The sequence below is a fragment of the Ictalurus furcatus genome, chromosome 4 (assembly GCF_023375685.1).
Source record: "Ictalurus furcatus strain D&B chromosome 4, Billie_1.0, whole genome shotgun sequence".
NCBI classification, from domain to species: domain Eukaryota; kingdom Metazoa; phylum Chordata; class Actinopteri; order Siluriformes; family Ictaluridae; genus Ictalurus; species Ictalurus furcatus.
The window spans coordinates 30,740,340-30,763,910 of record NC_071258.1 but is presented as its reverse complement, the minus strand read 5'-3'; the positions used below and the strand labels follow the sequence as shown (position 1 = coordinate 30,763,910).

At 38.0% G+C, this 23,571-nt stretch overlaps 1 protein-coding gene across 1 annotated transcript; it reads left to right on the top strand.

Annotated features, from left to right (window-relative positions):
* The first annotated feature begins 19,990 nt into the window (after positions 1-19,990).
* On the top strand, positions 19,991-23,571 carry rbm7 (RNA binding motif protein 7). Its single transcript, XM_053623576.1, has 6 exons — positions 19,991-20,223; positions 21,102-21,264; positions 21,360-21,447; positions 21,538-21,640; positions 22,471-22,827; positions 23,153-23,571. The coding sequence occupies exons 1-5, from the start codon at positions 20,131-20,133 to the stop codon at positions 22,801-22,803; spliced, it is 780 nt and encodes a 259-aa protein (XP_053479551.1). The 5' UTR covers positions 19,991-20,130; the 3' UTR covers positions 22,804-22,827; positions 23,153-23,571.

The following is a 23,571-nucleotide window of genomic DNA, read 5'->3' as shown; positions in this document are numbered from 1 at the left end:
AATAAAGTCTCCCTCTTCTTTGCTGCACAGTCTATACAAATGCTTCGATCTGAAAATTCCACTCATAAGATGCAATGTTTCAACTGAGACACAAGAAATGAAATGTCGGCTAGGAACCATGAGATGAAACAATTTTGACAAACATAGTTAAGGTGCAGCACATGATGCGGTTGTTATCTCTGGCATTACTATCACCATCAAGTTAAATCTCAGGCAGTATGATTAGAAAATGATCTGCGTTGAGAAATAAAAATGGATTCCCAAGCTAACCCTGCCACTGAGAGCACTATGTAATATACAACAGGATATTTATGCACACATCAGTAATTCAACTGGCGTGTTCACCCCATATTACCCCTACTTAAGAGGTCTGAATGCAACTTCCTACTGTGTGTGTACTGTATGGTTAATACAATACTGAGTGCTATTTATTCAAACCACATCACGACAACGTGTATGTGATGTGAACAAGTCTTCAATAATATATTCACAATGGGCTTTTAACCAAGCATGCATCCTGGTCGTGCATTTCCCTCTCTTGTTCTCATTCTCTTCTCCTAGCTGCAATTTAGTCTGGGACATAAAAGCTCAAGAGTTTCGGTGTCAAGCAGACAAAAATGGCAACATTAGCACCATGTAGCTGAAAACTCATGAATTCACTTAAGTGTCACATGCTTTTTTTGTCCTGTCACTGATTTGTTACCTGATTGTGTTCACCTGTATCATGTTCTGATTAGTTTGCCCTTGTACACTCTGCCATTTATCTAGCATAGCGAAGTCTCAACAAGCAATTTGTGTAGTGTTAAACCCAAGCCTTGTCTTCTGAGTCCCTTTTACATGCACTTTCTGATTTTGATCTTTGCCTGTTTCGACTCTGAGTATGAATTATCCTTGTGTAATGTTGTCTGCATGTATTTTGACCCCTCATGGACACTTGTGTCCTGCCTCATCCGCCCTCACGTTACAGTAGTTTGTTTAAAACTGTAGCTAGACCTATTTTTTAAATTATATAATAGTAAACATACCATAGGGAAACTATTGAAAATGCAATTGCCGTTCATTTAGGGTTATGTTTATATATCCTGCCCTGCTCATCTGCTCAATCATGTCCCTTTTCCTTAAAGGTCAACTTGTGTGGCATTTTTAGTCTCTAAAATTAACTTTACAGTCTCAACATTTTTTCAGACAGAGCTATTAGCATAAAATAATGTGGTCAATGTAAGGACCGTCGCACTAATTACACTGTCTAGTCCAGAGGTTTTCCCTGAGGACTATGATCCAGTTGCCATTTTTGTTCCATCTTAACTCTCATCTCATTCTCTCACTTGAGAAAGTAAGATTACAGAATACTATACATCTACAGTACATCAAATATGAAAGAAGCGGAGATATAATAAAATATGCTAACCTCCAGGATATGATGGAATATTACTGGAAATTAATAACATTTGTTACTTGTGAGACGTGTAGACTAGTCAGCATTCATATTATAGCATTAGAGTTAAGCATTAATGAACTGAAAGTCCTTGCCACTGGCTTGCTCATTAGAGATCTAGATCTGCATACAAAAGCTATTTTATAATTATGTCTATTGTTAAAATCATTATACATATACATTTTAATAGAATTGATTTAAATGACTGACACTATCGCATGGTTTTAATCAAAGCGAAAGGTCTTTGTTAAATAATGCGTTTTTACATAGAGCGATTTTTTTTTCCGTATCCAAGATACTCTGTCAGTGTATTTGCACATCTCCAGATGTCTTTATTAAGAAGAGAAATATGATTTGAGTGATTCAATCAATAATCAGTGATGTGCCTGGAATTTTAATCTCTCTAGAGTTCTTCACTGAATAAGTCACAGCATGTGATATGAACTGAGAAGAAACTGTCCCATTAACATTTACTCAAGTAGTAAAATAACATAATGTACATAAGTAGACCGCTGGGGCCAATGCAAACCATCTGTGATTAAACTGGTGGTCATTAAGGATGCAGATAATTTGCGGAGAAACACACAAACAACATGACGTGCACACACACACACATGAACACACACGTCCCTTTCTCTTCCTCTGTCTATCCACTTACAGGAAAGAAGCTTGTATTTGATACACATTCTCCTGAACTTTTTTAATGAAACACGTTTTCCATCATCATAGACATATAAATGTACATCCCTTCTTCCGTCGAACTCTACCGCTGTATTATGTGTTCAGTCGCTATTTTCATTTTACAGACATGAGGCCTTGAGTGTGTCACCCATAAACTGCAGGAAGTGTGTGTGTGATGCTATCAGATGCACATGCTATGCCCTGCAGTGCAGTATAAATGATTTATGGTGCTCGTTTATGATGTCTGGGTCTGCCATACATAGTTGGTCTTCTCCCTCTCTCTCTCTCTCTCTCTCTCTCTCACACACACACACACACGCACACGGTTAAACGCACACAATAACCATATTAGCAATGGAATGTAAATGCAAATTTATTCCTTGCTACTATTATTATTGATCTAAATGACCCAACTAGATTAATATCTATGGATTATTTACTCTATAATCACATTTTTCCCTAGTTCGATAGCACACATCGTCCATCCATCCATCCATTTTCTATACTGCTTAGCATTCAGGGTCACAGGGACCCTGGAGCCTATCCCTGGGAGCATCGGGCACAAGGCGGGGTACACCCTGGATAGGGTGTCAATCCATCCATCGCAGGACACAATCACATACACATTCACACACCCATTCATACACTACAGACGCTTTGGACATGCCAATCAGACTACCATGCATGTCTTTGGACTGGAGGAGGAAACCGGAGTACCCGGAGGAAACCCCTGCAGCACGGGGAGAACATGCAAACTCCACACACACAGGGCAGCGGCGGGAATCGAACCCCCAACCTTTTCTGTTTATCATGTTTATCAACAGTTTCAGTGTGAAGCTGATGAAAGATATCAGATTTTAGCCCACCTATCTAATATTTAATACAAACAGCCATCACTGATGATAAAAAGAATTTAATTTCTATCACATTTCAAATAAGAAGCACCAACTACGTTGCATAACCTTGACATGTTCTTCAAGTCAGCTCGCCTTGCTGTCACTTTGCACAGAGGCGAAAGTGACTATGCAAATCTGTTTCCATTTTTCCCCCTGCTACAGCCGCTGAGATGACTCCTCTTTCTGTTTGTCATCAGGAAGTGCTCCTATGAATATAGAAGCATGAAGACAGACAGCGATGTGCCCTCCATTATGATGCTTTTAATATTGCATTTTATAGGTCTCTCACTGATTTGTCATGCACTGGGAATGGCTTTCTGCCGGATTGACCGCTAGGGTACTCTGGGTCTTGGTTGCTCTTGTGAGATTATGTTATATTCATTGTTTGTTTTTGATAACAGTTTGTGATCCAAATGCAGGAATAAGATGGCTGGTCTAAACAAGTGCGAGCTAAACAAGTTCTTCTACCCATCAGTAAATTAAGTATGCTATTATGAAACGGTTATGGTTAAGCCTTATAGCATGGGGTCTCATCATAGGAAAAAACAAACAAACAAACTATCACTCATACACACAGGAACCATCTCAGTGAAATACATATACTGTAAGAAATGTCATTCATGTTTGCAAGACTTTCAGGCTGTCTCTCTTCTGAGGAGGAAGCACAGTAAACTGAAAAGCTGTCTTAGCATTAGCCAGCACTTTCTTTCAAATCACACAGAACTCACAGTTCTGCCATTTGTTCCTTCGTGTAATTTATACTTTAATTGCATATGCTGCTTACTTCTAGTTTCTCCTCCAAAGACATTTTGAAAAATCAATGATCAAGATAGTAATCCACTTCGTTATCTATTATTACCCCCACTATTCTATTTCGTTTCATATTATTACACCCACTATTCTACAGTATTTCATGAGTCTGGTGATGCACTTGTCTGATTTCGAGAGTTTTCTGTATCGACTTGGACGTTTTTTGACTAATTGGCATTTGTACTTTGACTTGTCTCGGTCTTGGTCATTGGTCTCGCTAAATATGGTCTTAGAGATTGTAAAATTAATGTTCATGTTGTCCTTTCGTTTTGCAACCTCAATGTTTCATAAAAAGCAATTCCTTCTTCTCGAAAACAGTTTAATCATTGGCACAATTCACAAATGAAGCCTGTAAAGGCTTGGTCTTGGAAAATATTTGATGGTTTTTGGTCTCGAGCTTGATTCAGTCTCACTTTTATTTGGATTCAATCTCGAATTGACTCGATGTAGACTTGATCTTGTATCCACCCATTAAGACTCAGCTTGACTCTATCTTAGCTAAGAAGTTGTCTTGGTTTTGCCAATGATGGTTCGTTCTCAATGACTACTGATGACATTTTGAATGTGCCAGTGAAGTCAGATTAAATAAATTAACCACAGTGCACAAGTATAATCACTTGAACTCCTGAGTTGGGGGTTCGAATCCTGCCTCTGCCTTGTGTGTGCAGAGATTGCATGTTCTTCAGGGGTTTTCTCCCCCAGTCCAGAGACATGTGTTGTAGGTTGATTGGCATTTCCAAATAGTCCGTAGCATGTGAATGGGTGTGTGAATGTGTGCGATTGTGCTATGTCCGTAGTGTGCGATGGGTTCCATCCACCCCATCCAGCGTGTCCCCTACCTTGTGCCCTGAGATCCTGGGGATAGGCTCCAGGCTCCCCTGTGACCCTGTGCGGGATAAGTGGTACGGTTGGATGGATGTCTGTCACTGATAGGCTGTATGAATCTACAGTCTGGGCTAGAAAGAAATCAGCCTGAGCCTCGCTTCTTCACACCATTCTGAGCATAAGAAGGGATGTTTGTCAGATTTATTCCTGTGGTCAATCACGAATCCCCAGGAGGGATTTTAACATCCTTCTGAGCAGAGCAACTCAAAGTAGCCATTCATGTGACTGGCCCTAAACGATCTACTTAAGTAACAGCCATTAAGCAACATATTTACACAATAAATAGTCCTCTAGCACAATAATTTACTGATACTCTGCTGTGCTTGCTGCTTCACTAAAGAGTAAAGCGGGTGTTTGTGCCATGGGTGACATTTCTCCCTCATATACGACCTCTGAATATAAAAATAAATATTCCACATTGCACTATGAGACCTTAGACAAATATATGTGGACATCCCATCAATAAGTGGCTGAAAGATTGATTAAATATGATGGCTGGGAGCAGAGTGTGAACCATGGTGTGTGGGCGTTGATATACAAGCTATTTTTGTGGGGTTACAAGTTTGTTTGCTTTTTTACCTCGAAGCTAGTCTGTCAAGTCACAAATGGAGATGCGTGTCATGGCAGCCTACTAAATTAGAGGCAACAGCTGCAAAGCAATGTTCTGTCTCTCTGTGTCTGGATGAATGCACTGGAGTCATGGCAGTGGAAAAGTTTCCTCTAGAGGCAGCATTAATCCTGCTGCGTATATCTGCGTTTGAAGACTTTCATATCTGTGATGCCAATTAGTTCAGTTTCACATTTACAGAAGAAAAGGGCAGAAAAAAAAAAAGCATAACCGAAGAGAAATAAGCATTTGCCTTACCAACAAATAGATGTATAATGACTAAACAACAGGCAGTCTGGTGCTAGTTTTGTTCAGTAATGCTACCTCAATGGTATTCCAAATTTATTTTAACATGCAATTCTTGAATTGACTTTTTTGTTTTGAAATTCTTTCATTAACATGTTAGCCTATTTCTCTTTTTCCTACACTGCCCACAATGCCATTCGCTTTATCTCTACCTAATGCAGCAGTGCTTTAATCCATTTGTCTTCACAGTAGTGCTCATCATCTCATAGATTACGTACTAGCTGAGCCAAGTCCTTGTTGTTACATTCTTGGCATCCTGGGACTTTGAGTCCATTGTTTGCTCTAAAATGTCCACCACTTCTACAATGAATTTCATAATAATATGATATAATAATCAGTGTGAAAAAATGCTCTTGCTCGTCATATTTCTCCTATTAAACTTTATTGAAACTGTGCTGGCAATAGCAACGTTCTCTGTGACCTCATACAAGCATAACATAAATACAGCACCAGCCAATAAATTAGCACCAGAATTGCTAAATGCATCACAAATATACTTCAGTATAAATATATGTAATGTGTTACATGGTGTCTTTTAAATTGAATTCAGTGTTGTGCAGAGAACGCCCTTTTTATGCATCCTCTAATGATAGCAAATTTCTTAATCTAGGAACGTTACTTGACTATCATTTCACATCTAGAAGCTGTTAGAATTCGATTTAAAGTCAAAGTATGTTAATCTTGTGTGAACTGAGTAGAAGAAGGTTACCCAGATTCCTTTCCATAGAAACTTGATGTCAGTCGTCTGTTTCGGGTGTTTGTCATCAGCATAGCAGAAAAATCTGTACAATGTACCAATATACAGTATATTCAGCTGTGGCATATTATAAATAAGGGGGGGAAAAAACAGTGGTCCTTTAACATTAACATTTACAAAATGGATATACAGGATGTCAGACTTATAGTAACATACACTAAAATAATAGGTGTTTCTTTAACAAAATTATCCAGGCCAGTGGTTTTCAAAGTGGGGGCCACCAGGGGGCGCCCGGGGGGCCTCAACAATTTGGTGTGAAAAATAAATTCTCACTCTCAGACAACCACACACACAATCAGTTCCTAATGTAATGTAATGTAAAGATGTAAGATGTAATTATTAAAAAAAAAGGGGGATATATTCAGAAGACATCTTGCAAAAGGGGGGCTTCGGTCAAATGTTAATGCCATTTGGGGGGCCTTGCCCTGGAAAAGTTTGGGAACCCCTGATCCAGGCTATCTAGAAAAATACTGAAGAATACAAACAACCAAGCAACTAACTACCAAATAACTAACAACCTTCTACTATCTCTGTAGTGTGATGAGACCTAAATCTTATATCCAAAAAATTTAATGTATATGATCCCTATGCAAGTTTAAATGCTAAACTACTACCAGGAACCTGGAGATAAATACACTGTACATTTTCACAATCGACATGGGTCAAGGTTAGGATTCTTAATCAGTGATTTAACGATAACAAGTTTGACAGCTTCAGGTACATAGCCAATATTAAGTATTTATAATTGTCTGATTGCTTCAGATAGTAATTCTTCGAGAAAATGTGTAGCTATAAGATTCAATGCATGAACTGGTTGTTTTGAGGAAGAGAGCAGTGAAATTAGTCTCTTAGATTAGCATAAATTGTTCTAATTTCTCCACAGATGTGTTCAGGTTCAATACATAGAATTGTTTAATGTTAGAAAGTCATTCTTAAAGTCGTTCTTGCTACAGACTAGGTGTCTATGCTTCAGTGGCTGTCTGGACTAAATAAAAGTCTAGGACTGATTGGATAGAGTGGATAGAGATTTGCTGACAGAGCAGAAATAATGATTTTTAAGCGGTAGTTTGATCACATTGTGAACAAGAACCTCGTCTGGATTCAAGGCAACCCTGAAATAAGAACATATAGCCTTGCTCCCAGTGTGCAGAACATCTAAGCTTGCTTGATCATGAGCTGGCAGAAAAAAAAAAAAACCTCACAGGCTACTCACTACAAGATTTTGACTTTAACTTTCATTTTAACCTTTAATAAGTTTCTGGTTAAGGATTTTAAGAATGTCCAGAGAACAGGATAAAACAAAAACTGTCCAATCACTTGCAGCGGAAATGTTATCCCCTGTGTTTACATTAGTTATAACCATCAATAAATTTGTAGGATATAATGATAAATGTTCTGATTATTGGATTTTGCTGCACTGCGTGAAGGCCCCTTGAGAAATCACAGCATGCAAAGCCACTTAATTCCATATTTAATTAAATAGAGCAGTTTTCATTGCAGAAACGCTGATATGACTTTTTTTTTTCTTGCGATATGTGCTGTATAGGCTATTCCTGGAAGCTTCTAATCTTTGCTGCATACGTTTACACCTGGCCTGTCTTTCTAAAGATTAAAAAAATAATAGGGAGATAAGACACAAGGCAAAGGAACGGAAACAGTAAGGCCTCTAGAGAGTTCATGGCTTATTTACAGGTTGGCTTAATTATAGTCTGATATGAGTATGCTAATCAATGTAATTATTCCATAAAGCCTTTGTCTGCAATTCATTTACTCGATGAGATTTATAAAGAAAATTGAGGATTCTTTGACCTTGTTTTCTATTTGAATTAAACGTAAGGCTAGACAAATTGTTTCCCCTGATAATTACGTAACTAAATGAGGCAGACATTTCTCATATTTTTGCGAATTTACTATCACTGACAAGTAAAGCTTAAATATTCTGCTCAAAACTGATCAAATATTTCTCTGGTGTTTTTATTATTACACCATCTAGACTTCTATACAACTTATATCCAGAAGACAGATATGCAGATGTTTCCCTACCATGGACTTGGCATGGATTCTAATGCAAATTGTGGAATTATTTAAGCGTCCAAGGTGAGTCACATGACTGGGGCATATTGTAAGTCATTTTCCAACATTGAATAAAAATCTGTTAACCCATCTCAGGCAATTGTTTTCACGTTTGCTTTGCTGACAGTCTTTATGTGTAAATGTGTAAGTTTGCTCTTAAAAGAGTAACAGGATTGAAAGTAACAGGAACTGAGATGTTAGCATACATTTAACAAATACGCAAAATGTGGTTAACTAGCAGCTATACTAATGGCACAAGGACAATAAGATCTTTCAAATGATGCATATAAAATGTATTTTAATTTTTTTTAATTAGTAATTTGCTTTCAGTGTATAATGCAGGTAACGAAAGTGATACAATACATTCAATGTAATGCCATCAGTCAAAATCACATTATCATTGAAAACAAAGAGAAAAAGAATGAAAGGGTTAAATTTTTCTTCTTCATGTAATCTTCGGGAAATGTGCATGATGCAACTTCCTGCTGAGCATAGCTATATAGATTCATAGAACAGATATTTCATTGGGGTGAATGTACAATATTTAGTTAACGGTGAATGTCGTGGGACATTGACCATTTTTCAACCTATAATGAATTACTCATGGACAAGTATGTTTCAAGCATGATAGTATTCCATGGTAAAGTGTAGTTGTGGTGGACTATAGAGGACTGAAGAAAAATGCTGTTTTGTGTAGGCTTTGTAGGTTTTATTAATTGTTTTAGACACATTACATCTGATGAAAATATCTTTTACCTTTACTATACATACATAATTGTACATGTAATAACAATGGGACACAAAATTAGAATCACACTCCAAACAGCTACCTGAGTGAGCTTAGATTAATTCTGCGATGAGATGGGCCTGTGAATACTTATGCCATATGAATCTATTGCCCTGTCCACATGAAAAGAGTAAAGAGTAGTTTTTATCCTCACCATTTTCAAATAATTTCTGTCCACACTTAAATGCTCACATGAGCAGGCCAGCCCAGGATTGGTAATCCATTCATTTTCTATGCTGCTTATCCTACATAGGGTCATGAGGAAGTCTGGAGCCTATCCCATGGAATTCGGGGCACAAGGTGGGGGACACCATGGATGGGGTGCCAAGCCGTCACATTTGGAAACACCAATCAGCCTGCAACACATGTCTTTGGACTGGGGGAGGAAACCGGAGTACCCGGAGAAAACCCCCAAAGCACAGGGGAGAACATGCAAACTCTGCACACACATGGCAGTGGCAGGATTCAAACCCCCAACCCTGTGCTGACCACTAAGCCACCATGCCCACAAGCGTTGGTAAGTATTTATTATAAACTGTTATGTCAAACAGCTCGAGAATAATATTAAGAGCTATGTATTGAGCGGTAGAGAAGGTAAAAAGTTATGAAATGAAAAATGATCAACACAAATGACAAAATGGCAAACACAAATATCCATATACAGTATGTGTGGACAAAAAATAAGTGTCCAAAGTGTCTGTTCGCGATATGGATTGTACTGCCTCCTCATGAAGGGTAAACAAGGCAAAATGAAATGCTTACAGGTCATGAAATAAGATATGGCACACCAGAACACTAACAACTAACAGTCCTTGCACATTCATAACACATGCAAAACTGCAAAAGGCATGCATACGTTCACGTTAAAAAATAATAATAATTAAAAAAAACATACGATCCCATCCATTTATAAGCAAAAAAATTTTTTACAAAAATTAAAAAATTTGTGTTTAAAAGTTTTTGAAAACTTTTCATTTTCAGTGACCCAAAACTGAAATCTGACCGGGAGGTCTAAACAGAAAAAAAAAAAAATGAAATAAATATCCATGCACATGTGGATGGGGTTTAATATGGTGAATTACTGGTGGATTGAATATAAGATCCACAAGCTATTTCTGCTCTGACTGCTTATCGATTCCCAAACCCAGCTGTCTCTGCTCTAATTGTATCATGAAAGGTCAGCGGAATGAGCCTTGTGGCGCTTTAGGAAAATAAATTGAGTGTAATTGCTAATGACGGTTTGGGTCAGATTTATGTTAATTCCACGAGATTAAATTCACTGATGGGACAAATTGCTCAGTCGGTCAAACAGTGCCTAATTTTCTCCACCGGCACGCGGTACCATTAGCATGCTGATCATGCCTGTGGAGGATCGATGGAGAGCCTGGAGCTCAAATGTCTTCCTGAGACACATCGTAACTCTATTGTTCTCCCCATCTCTCTCCTATCCGTCATAAACGTTAGTGATGTACCAAGATTGTGATGATTTTTTCCCCAGTAATTATTGTCCTGTTTGATCTCTATACGGCAAACTGTAACACGCCCTCAGAGCTGCTTGAGATCAGAGATTAGCTGACACTTATCTGTGTAAATCTCGATTAATTAATCCTGAAGTCCTGCAGATAAACCTTGTGTCCTCGATCAAGGGGGCAAATCATGATGCGCTGAGCATTCCTGAAAGACACGAAAGAGGCAGAGAGTGAGAGAAAGCTGATCAGTTTTTGTTGACTTCCAGCACAGAGGATGTGCTTTGTGAAATGCTGCTCCTATGTGAAATGTTATAGCCTGCGTATCTGATTCATGATAAGTCAACCGTCCTACTGTGATTAGAATGATTTCACTTCAGCGCAGTCATTAAACCCCTGCTGAGATGGGCTGCAGACTGCAGTGTGAGTGTGTGAGTGTGTGTGGGAGGTTGTTCAGAGAAAGTGATGTGGTGCTGAGGTGCTAATGGTCACCATGTCACCCCATGTGTGTGTGTGTGTGTGTGTGTGTGTGTGCTTACAGTATATACTGCAATATTTTTTAAGCATGATGCAACTGGTACTGTTAGCATCACCCCTAACTCTTCGCCATGGTTATTACTGGACTTCTGGTCAGAATGGGATTTCATCATATGGTTCAGCTAACAAGATTATGAATCAACATGGAAAAAATGAATCTTTCCTAACAGTATGGTCAGCCCACACCCACTTTTACCAAGGATTCAAAGTATACTGTATATAGATTAGATTTCTCAGAGTTTTCCCAAACATAGTCTCCCACTGAATGAGTCATACTGTAGGAATTCACACAAATCAATAAGTTTCAAAAGGTACAAAATCACCATTCACTTATTGTCAAATGCCATATGTGTTTAATTGAATTTGCATATCCATGCCATACTTCATCTAATTAATTCATCTATACTTACATTTAATATCATGGAACATCTGTGAGGATGTGACTTAGAGGATGTTCACCCAGCTTTTTACTTCGTAGAAAATAAACAAATCACAGATATGACATAAAACATTTTTTTTGTTGTTTAATAGCTGAACATTCTGGCTTTGTAAAACAAACCTCAAACAAGTAAAATTTTTCTTGTCACGATTTCCCCTCACGCTAGCGCTGTAGCATGCAGCGCACTCTAGAACCCGAAGCATGAGCTCGAAGCGCGAGCGCACACTTCCTGGTTTTCAGTGAGCTTGACTTTGTTAACATTCTACACATGCATCTGTGATGATTTCTGTCCTGTCTCCCGGTATAATTTCTGTCCCTGTCTGCCCTGTATTGTCATTGGTTGTTTCCCATATGTGTCATCACTGCTCTCAGCTGTTTTGTGTTTCACCCCTGATTATGTCTATCCATCCATCCTTCCTCTATACCGCTTATCCTTTTCAGGGTCGCGGGGAACCTGAAGCCTATCCCAGGGAGCATCGGGCACAAGGCGGGGTACACCCTGGTCAGGGTGCCAATCCATCGCAGGGCACACAATCACATACACATTCACACACCCATTCATACACTATGGACACTTTGGACATGCCAATCAGCCTACCATGCATGTCTTTGGACTGGGGGAGGAAACCGGAGTACCAGGAGGAAACCCCCACAGCACGGGGAGAACATACAAACTCCGCACACACAGGGCCACGGTGGGAATCAAACCCCCGACCCTGGAGGTGTGAGGCGAACGTGCTAACCACTGTTTTGTTTCATGGGTTTGATCTTGTTTATAGCCTAGCGTTGTTTGATTCTTGTTTATAGCCGAGCGTTCTTTGATTCTTGCTTAGTCTAGTTAATGCCCGTTTGCCGATCTCCTGTTTTCGGCCACGTTATTGATTCAGGATTTGGATTTGTCTGCATATCTCTCATCTAAGAAAGCTCTTATCTCCACTTGTATCCGTCTCAACCTTCGTGACATAAATGAGTTAAATTAGCTTAATTACTGGCATAATATTTTCCAGATCAAGTAGAGGAAAAAATATGGACTCACTAAGTGTTGAAATAATGATGGAATCACCTTGTAATTTGCATTTCTAAAACAAATACCAGCACAAGTCTAAAAATGGAAATTAGTCTGCAGTTAGTAGAGACTGCTTACAATCTTTAACCTTGGCCTTTTTGAAAGGAAACATGGCCCCAACAAGAGAGTTTTCAATTGAAACAATGGAAAGGATTATAAAACTCCTTCATGAAGGAAATCTGACACAAAGTGTGGAAGAAGATTTCGGTTGTTCCCAGTCAGCCATGTCTAAAATTTAGTGCAAGTACAGGAGGGGGAAATAAGTAGTGAACGCATCAACATTTCTTTCAGTAAATATATTTCCAATGATGTTATTCACATTAAATTTTCACCAGACATCAGTATTAACTCAAGAAATCCATAAATATAAAGAATAAACAACATTAAAGTACATAAATAAAGTTATGTGTAATAAAGCGAAATGACACAGGAAAAAAGTATTGAACACGCTAAGAAAAAGCTGTGAAAGCAGGCTTCCGTCTGGCCACTCTACCATACAGGCCTGATTGGTGGAGTGCTGCAGAGATGGTTATTCTTCTGGAAGGTTCTCCTCTCTCCACAGAGACACGCTGGAGCTCTGTCAGAGTGACCATCGGGTTTTTGGTCACCTCCCTGACTAAGGCCCTTCTCCCCCAATCGCTCAGTTTGGCCAGGCTGCCAGCTCTAGGAAGACTCCTGCTGGTTCCAGACTTCTTCCATTTACGGATGATGGAGGCCTCTGTGCTCATTGGGACCTTCAATGCTGCAGAAATATTTCTGTACCCTTCCCCAGCTCTGTGCCTCCATACAATCCTGTCTCGGAGGTCTCCAGACAATTCCTTGGACTTCATGGCTTGGTTTGTGTTCTGACATGCATTGTTAACTGTGGGACCTTATATAGACAGGTGTGTGCCTTTCCAAATCATGTCCAATCAACTGAATTTACCACAGGTGGACTCCAATCAAGTTGTAGAAACATCTCAAGGATGATCAGTGGGAACAGGATGCACCTGAGCTCAATTTTGAGTGTCATGGCAAAGGCTGTGAATACTTATGTACATGGGCTTTTTTTGTTTTTTTATTTTTAATAAATTTGCAAAGATTTCAAACAAACTTCTTTCACGTTGTCATTATGGGGTATTGTTTGTAGAATTTTGAGGAAAATACTGAATTTAATCCATTTTGGAATAAGGCTGTAACGTAACAAAATGCGGAAAAAGTGAAGGGCTGTGAATACTTTCCGGATGCACTGTAAATATTTATGTAAATACTTGTAGAGACAAAGATGCACTTCATTGTGCTTGTGGATTTTCCTGTTGGCTAGTGGGAGTATAAAAAAGATGTGGAAGAAATGTCACAGGTGCTGAACTAATTTTTTTGTTTCAGGTTTACAAGCATCAGATTTTTCCAGAAATTCGAGCTGCTGCATCAGAGCTGCAAGATCCTCTGTTCGATCCCAAGATCATGTGTTCATTGCTCTCCCAATGCCAGCGTGAGTTTCCTCCCACCTCCCAAAAGCATGATAGTAGCTAAACTAAACCCATTCTGAAATTTATAGAAATTCCATATTAGGAAAAAATGTACTGTTCAAGTTTCAGTAAATATTTTATAACAGACACTTTCATTTGAACAGAACATATCGGTTAAAAGCATCTTGTTCCCCTCCAACTGAGCACGAAGCTTGGACCTAGACTTGAGTGATACTGTAACGTCTTGACAAGTGACTCAATACCTTAATACAGGATATGGGCTAATTTTCTCACTTAATTATTCTTTCATGCCGCAAATATTCCTGTAAGTTTAGTTCTTTCTGTTCAACCGTATTTATAGATATGAATGAATGAGCACACAAGGCTAGCGATGTAACGTAATGAAGGATGAACAAAACTACAGTACATAACGTCACGTTCCAAGTTTGTTCTTAATTCCATTAACGCTCAATTCCATCACGCCCATTTCGCCAGAAGCGGTGGGCTGAACCGCGTCCTCGCATCAACTCATCAACTTCTTCTTCTCAATTAATACATGCTGTCTCGCTAAAACAGCTCCTTCATGCAGGAGACAAGTCTCACATGTTAATCATGCTAAGTGTCATGTTTGATGTTTGGGTCCTAGTGGATGTGTACACACTTCAAGCTACAACATGGTATGCTTAAGTGTGTTGTTAAGGATTACTCTCTGTCTAGATCGGTTATTCTTGGATGTGTCTTGTCAGCGATTTAGTGTTTGCTCAGCCGGGCAGGAATTCATTTATTAAAGACGACGTTTGCTAATTGAAATCGCCAGTGTGACTTCCTTGGAGTTCGCAATACACTGAAAAGCATGGAGTGAAAAAAATTCAACTGTTCTTTTTGATCTGTGTTTTATTCTTCTTATATCACAGCAATTTTCCAACAGTAACAATGTTTTATTTTCTACAGAATGACATGCTTTTTAACCATTTATACTGTAGTTTATAGTTGTAATAATGTCATGGAACGTAAAATGGTAAATGGCACACTTATATAGAGCTTTATACTGTGACTCATTCATCCATTCACACCAATGGTAGCAGAGCTGCCATGCAAGGCGCTAGCTTGCCATCAGGAGCAACTTGGGGTTTAGCGTCTTGCCCAAGGACACTTCGGTATGTGGAGTCATGTAGTCCGGGAATCGAACCGCCAAGCCTATGATTAGTGGACAACCTGCTCTACCACCTGAGCCACAGCCACCCAACGTCCATGAAACAAACTAATTCCTGTTATCGCTTACGCTATAGATGTTTCTTGTGAAGTTATTAATAAAAAAAAAAGTCCAGCTTGAAAGCACGAAGCACAGCTGCAAAGCGCAAAGTCCTTCCCATGTCAGAAAACTTAAAGTTACAGCCTTACCTCTGGCTGTTACAAAGCACTGACACTGGAGACTCCTTCCAACTATCACTAAATAAACATCGTACAGAAAACTGTATCATATCAACAATTCTACACATTTAAATATGTTTATTACAATAACTGCATTAATGCGGAACGATTGTCAGAGCTGCTGGGATAGAGAATTAATCAACATCTTCTGACCAATCAGATTCAAAAGCATTCAAAACTGCATTTATTCACTGTTTGAACCCACTGTATATACATTTTTTTACTCCTGTACTTTTACTGTTTAAGTGGCCACTGGGTGGAACGTGCCATGTGGAAAACTGTTAGAACTGTACATACACTTAGAAATGAAATTTAAACTGTTTTATTTTTTTTCTAGAATGAATAAAGTACATTTTTAACAGGACATGCCATCACACATGAAACAAACAAAAACAAACAAACAAACAAACAAAAAAAAAAACTTACAGCAGGTTAATGAGATGCTACAATGCCAGCAGCATATGAGATGAGGTCAGTCTGTGTGTAATTAACTTTATCTTCTGTCATTTTCTCCATCCATTTTGTAACTAGGAAAGAGCCAGTAAAGCACACTCCATGCAATCAGGCTTTCATATTCTATCCAGTAATAACAGACCAGCAATTACCAAAGACTGGGCAGAATCAGTAGAGAGAAGAACATACTCTTTTTGCTTTCTCTTTCGATTTTTGTATATCTGACATTTGTAGAATAAACACAGTCCAGAAGCTCAGCATGTTATGGACGTGAAGTTATTATGAATTCTTTCCTGAGTGGGGCTAAATTGGAAACAAGTAAGGATCAACACTGCCATCTTCTGCTAGAATTTACAACTACAATCAACAATCCAGAAGAATGAACTGTAGCAAAAGAGGATTGACGAAAAAGTGGATTGAGTTTGTATTTAAAGAGCATCATTTCTGAATTTCAGCCTTACACATCCTCCTCATGCCTTTCAGTATAAAAAATGACAATGGACATCCTTATGAATCCGGTTCCTCTCATGGTTTATTCCTCCCTGTCTTCTCAGGGGGTTTTCCCTTGCCACAGTCGCTTGCTAATTAGGGATAAATTTAAAATATATATCTGGGAATTTATATATTTCTGTAAAGCTGCTTTGCTGCTTTGTCCATTGTTAAAAGCAGTATACAAATAATTATTGAAAATTGAATTGGATTGAATTGAATTGAAAAAATCATGACTGCGTACTTTCCCAACCCGCTGTTAATAATAAAGGAGCAATGAATAATAGTTAATAATAAAGGAGCAAACTTCCTGTATAAGCAATTCAATTCAATTGTGTGTTCTGTATGGCTTTTAACAATTGTGCAAACACTTTTGTCCTCTTCTTGACACTGTTCCTGCTTTTCAGGTTCTTTCATTACTCAATAGATTCATTACACACCTACAAAGGTAAGAAACTACCTGTTATATATATATATATATATATATATATATATATATATATATATATATATATATATATATATATATATATAAACTCATATAAATACCTTATATAGATAAGAAACATGACAAACAAGTTGCTGTCTCAGTGTAGGAATGAATATAAACAATGCTGCCGGACATGCAAGAACCGCACTAGTTCAAAACAGAAATGCATCATAGCACTGAATACAAGGAGTGCATAGACTTTATCACAAAGTCCAGTTTCTATGAAGAGATTCCTAATAAGGAATACCTTGAGAGGAATCAGAATCCTTCTCATCTGTGTCACACCAGATAGAGAGATTTTGCTGTGTATAAGCAGGTATACATCCAAAAATATATTTTTTTTCCTGAGACGAGCTGGAAATCCCCCAGTCCAAAGACATGCATGGTAGGCTGATTGGCATGTCCAAAGTGTCCGTAGTGTATGAATGGGTGTGTGAGTGTGTATGTGATTGTACCCTGCGATGGACTGGCACCCTGTCCAGGGTGTACCCCGCCTTGTGCCCTATTCTCCCTGGGATAGGCTCCAGGTTCCCCACGACCCTACAGGATAAGCGGTATAGGAAATAGATGGATGGATGAGCTGGAAATTTGTTCCATGTTGTAAAGTTGTTGCATGTTGTAAAGTTTTCTTTTATTTTAACATTTAAGGAAGGAGTCTCCAGGGTCAGAACTTTGTAACAGTCATAGGTAAAGCTATCAGTTTAGGTTTTCCGCCACCAGAAATTCTTTGGGATGGAGGAGTTTACACTGTGGTTTCTTGTTAAAATTACAAGTTGTTTTTGTCTAATTAACTTCAAGAAAGAGGAAAAAAAAAGAGAGAATTGTGTTTATAACTGCAATAACTTTATTGATAAGAGGAACTAACTTGTTTTACAGACACTTAACAACATTAAATGTAACTATGTATGATCTGTGATTCTTTAATAAATAAAAATAACGCTTATGTTAAATAGTGTTGGTAAATTGCTGTGGTATAAGAGGAATAAAACATGTGCTGTTGTTGGAAAACTGCATCACAGCACCTTGTTAGGAAGATGATATATATATATATATATATATATATATATATATATATATATATATATATATATACATATATATATATATATATATATATGTATATATATAATAACAAGGTATTACTTAACACAGTTTGAGCCTCACCATAGGGAATTTTTGCTGTTCAAAATCAATTGTATGTAATTATTTTACCTATAAGGGGTTGGGATAGGTGTCATTGGGTCAGGAGTAGGGGTCAATCAGTCAATAACCACCAAACGTATTCAATTGAGCGTTAAAATGGCTTTCTTTTCTATTTTCAATGCCTTTCTGCTTCTCCACCTCATATGCATCTGTTTTGAATAATTCCAGCCCTGCATATCTGTCCAACACCATCATATAGTGAACCCGGCAGAGAAAGGATGTGGGAAGACAAATATGCTCGTGCTCATTTTGACTGCGAGACGCACGCAGGTGCCATTTTATGAATTTCAGATGAATTGCATACTTCGAGCTGCCAGTTGGAAACCTCATTGCACTTTGGATCCAGAACAATTCAAAGTGGCTTTAATACATCACTTGTGTTTATGGCTGAGTGCACACAAGACTCAGGCATGTAATAATGACACCTGGTTGGGACTGCTGAGATCCCACTTTCATTAGCTCTGAATGAGTCACACAAATACCATCTAGTGGAAAGAATGCCCATGAATCATGCAGCATAATGAAGATTTTCCACAAATGTTTAAGTGGAACCTAAGCCACAAGCACTAAAACTGAAAGTCTAAAATTCACCAAATCCCTAAACCGAGTCTGTAGAAATGCAACAAAGATTTCTGCTTTTTACTCAGCTTGCGGTTGTGACTCTTTTGCAAAAACACTACACACCATTTTCCAAATTGGCAATGGTTTACAGGGATTTTTCAGGATTCATTTTGTGGATTTTATTAATTAACATTATATATATATATATATATATATATATATATATATATATATATATATATATATATATATATTAACCATACTAATGATAAGTAATATTTTTTTCATAATAAACAAATTGGTCAATTTATAAGGAAGAAAATATGAAATTTGAAATATGCAATTTGAAATGACTTTTAAAACTAATCACATTCATGAGCATATTAATCAATGTACTAATTAACATATTAACCATTAATACATGTTGAGAAGAGACTAGGTAACAGTTTCTTTTCATTTTAATGCTTTAAATCTTAATATATATAATGTGTGTGTGTATATATATATATATATATATATATATATATATATATATTTTTTTTTCTAGGTTTGTTTAATTGTTAGGTGGTATTATTACATTTCATAAGATGCTTGCTAATAATTTAATTAGACTTAATATGAATACATTTGCAAATTAGCATCACAGATATGAACAAATTGTTACATAGTGATTCGTTTTCATTAGTTAAATTGTGATGTCACATTTAATAATTTCAAACTGCCTTATAAGATGTGAAAATAATTCAGCAATTTAATGGATAGATGAATGAATGAATGGGTGGATGGATGAATGATTGGATGGATGAATGGATGAATGAAACTTTAAAAGAATCCTAAAACATGCAGAAATCATTTGCTTGTCAGTTAGTCAATTAGTATTGACAACAATCATTAATAATGAAGAAATGTATATCCCCTTTTAGGATAGCAGAGGTAAAATAATAAAATTGGTCATTTTATATATATATATATATATATATATATATATATATATATATATATATATATAAGATTCCTCTGTTTGTTCATAATCACTAACTGAATGAATAAATATAGAATATATCTGCTGTCTTTTGCTCTTCAGACATCAACATCGTGTTAAACAGGATCTGATAAATCATATCGTGTGAAACAGCGCCTTCATGAGGCCAGGAGGAGAATTAATCAGTAATGTCGCAAAGCGGCAGCTTAGCACAGCAGTAAGGGTCGACATACGGCAGGCTTCGCTCTTTTTACGGCAATAGCCTGTAGATAAACATTGTGTCGTGGGTACTTCGTAGAAAATTCGGGCTGTAAACGCGTACAAAAATATGGGCATAGCAGACGAAGCAGACCGGACTCTATTTGTGGGCAACTTGGACTCTCAAGTCACAGAAGAACTTTTGTTTGAACTGTTTTTACAGGCAAGTTAACGGTTATTTTGTTTTAGCCTGTTAGCCTGTTAGCATGTTGTGTTGCTTAACAGCTAACCTCAAACACTTAAAGACGGCAATTATGACTAACAAATATGAAATATTTGGATTATGAGCCTATACGGGTGTGTTTCTTGTGTGTATTTGGTGTAATAATTGGGTTGTAACGCTAGTACTTGTTTAAACTCACTGTCGGGTTTATGTAGCTAGTTACAAAGCTATCTAATACTTCTAGTTAGTATTATTGGTTGTTTGTATCTAGCTAATGTTAGCCGACGTAAATAATGAGATATTGATGTATTTTTAGGCAGGCCTGGGTTTTGTTTTCATCACTGACACGTGGGTTCCCAATAAATCGAAACTGGTCTATGTACGAGGAAAATTTCCGCTATTAGTTCCCACATTTATTTATGTAAATCCCGCCTCCTGTGCAGTGATAGGCTAGTAGTACCCCGGTTCCATCACGGGATTGGCTGGTAGTCTTCCAAGTGCCTTTCAAGGATTGGCTCACTGACGAATCAACTATAATTTATTTATATGAGTTTTAAGTATTACTAATGTTTAAATAGTAATACACATCTCGCAACATAGTTTGCTTTAGGACACAAAAACGATACGGTTTAGTAATGATTCAATACTTATTACTTATTTAATATGATTTGGTTCATCACTTGATGCAGTTTGATTCTGTTCAGTTAAACGTAACATCTACTCATGGGTCCTAGTTTTGAAACTCTAAGCAACAGCAAATCAAAACATTTCACTGTTTAAAATAATGTATAGCTGTTGGACTGCTCTTCCGATTCGTGGTTTTCTTTACTACATCCCTGTATTTAATCTGTCTTTGTGTTGTGCGTTTTCTGTTGCAGGCTGGGCCTGTGATCAAAGTAAAAATCCCGAAGGACAACGACGGGAATTCGAAACAGTTCGCCTTTGTGAACTTTAAACATGACGTTTCTGTCCCTTATAGCATGCACCTGCTTAGCGGCATCCGACTTTACGGAAGGCAGCTTAACTTGCAGTACAGAGCAGGTAGGAAACTTCTCATGGCTTCTTCTTGGTCTCTTAAAATATTATATCTTTTAATATTTTAATTTTTTTGGGCGGGTGTTTTGGTTGTGTGACAGGCAGCAGTCATATTAATCAGGAAGGAAATAGCCCTGCGAACTCTCAGAACCCCAGTCCAGCTAATACACCCACTCACCGTAGTGCTAGGTATCCTTCACCAATCACATCTGGATCAAATAAGCAACACTCTGCAGTGCTTCCATTTGGATTGATTTTTATCTGATGTGCCACACGCAGGTATGACAGGACTCCTGATCAGATGAGCTCTCCATCGTACTCTCCTCCTCAGAGCTTGCAGAGGTCTTTCTCTTCACCAGACAGTCTTCAGAAGCAAGTGATGGTGAGCGATATGTCATGTCTACGACCTAAATGCTGCTTCTTCTTCGAATGTCACTGAAGAGCGTGTTACGGCTTGATTAGATCTGTCAAGAACGGATCAATCGCTGCTGGTTTAAAATGGTAAAATGCTGATCTCGTAGGCTTCACTGGGTATTTCAAGGATTAACTCTGAAAACACAATGGAGAAGCAAAAAAATCTTTGATTATATAACTTAATCTGCGAAATGTCTGTGAAGTATTCAAATCTGGATTTATTTAATTTTTCACACAATCCAGCAGTTAGTGTTCATTTCACCATTGGCAGTTGTTCTCATAACGAATAAAACAGGACGGGGCATGCTGTCAAAGCAAACAAATCTGAAGGGTTTTTATATGTTTTTAATTTAATTCCTATACTTTTTTTAATATATTTTTTATTAATTACAGAATGCCACATCGAGTTAGGTAATGTTCTGACTTAATTTATAGCAGTTATGAACAGTTGATCCTTCACCAGCCTCGATTTATTTCTCTCTTGGATCAGCTTTTCATGTTGGTAAACGTTTACTAATCACTGATACCGGAGACTCCTTCCAAAGCCGTTAAATATTTTCTCACTGATGACGTGGAGCGTCTGCTAAATGTGCATGCAGTTGCAGCTAGTATCGGAGATATTTTCTGCTATTCTGCTATAGAAAATAAATCAAACCCTTTGACCAATCAGAATCAAGCATTTGGCAGCATTGTAGTATAACAAATACCTACCACCTTTCATTAGTCTTAAAACATGTTTTAATTCGGTTCCTTGAGGTTTTAAAGCTATTCATAAGTGATGCTCTTCCTTTTCCACAGATGAACAACATGTGGCAGGTTCAGATGCAGCAGGTGCAGCAGTTGGCCGGTTCGTTTCAGCTCGGCATGCAGCAGCAGCAACAGTTCAGAGGTGGCTCCAGTAGCCCCTGGCAAAAAGACAGCCCCGCCCAATGGAGCCAGCGCCCCGCCCACCAACAAGACGGCGGTAGCCACTATGGCCGAGAGCAGCGGCACGGGAGCAGCGAGCGGCACCGGAGAGACGGCCAGAGAAGCGACTTCTACCAGCACGACGACCGCGGAGGAGCCCGAAACCGAGATTATCCACCTGACAGGCGCAGAGAGTCAAGAGACGGACGCTGGAGGCGATACTGATGCTGATGCTGATCCATCGAGGAGGTTTTACTTTAAATCACTGTTAAACAAACCAGCAGTTTTGTTTTTATATGGCTTTCTTAAATCACATTTTTAACCTGATGTTTTTTGTAATATATTGTAAAGTAGTCACCAATTTTGGCGAAAGGAATGAGCATTTTAACTGGAATGTACAAGAAAATGAGTTATAATCGTGTGTGTGTACCTGGTAAAACAGATTGTTAATTCTTATGAACTTTAGTTTCAGTCTCAGGGTGCAGCTCCCAATATGTCTGTTGTCTGTAATTGTTATTTTAATGCAATAATTCATTTGTTTTGTATGATCTTTTTTTTTTTTTTTCCTCTCCAGACTTCACTTCTTATTGATCAGACAGATTCATTCAAGCATTTGCCACATGATCATGGAGCTCTCCATTCAGGTCACATGGTACTGGTGACTGGTGTGTGTGTGTGTGTGTGTGTGTGTGTGTGTGTGTGTGTGTGTGTGTGTGTGTGTGTTTGTGTGTGTGTGGCTTTAGTAAATTAAAGCCACAACACAAATGTACTTTACCAGCAGGGGATGTACTTTTAGAGTGAGTGTATGAGAAATGGACCGATTTCTCTCAGGATTTTTTAAATGATCACTTGTAGAATTCTCTGGTGCTTTTAAAAAATTTTTTTTTTTTTTTTTAAATGTTTCTGTTGAAAAAATATTCTAACTTGTATACAGGCTATATAACGTGCTGTAACTTTCTCCACTGTAAATACAGCTGCATTTTTAAGATATGA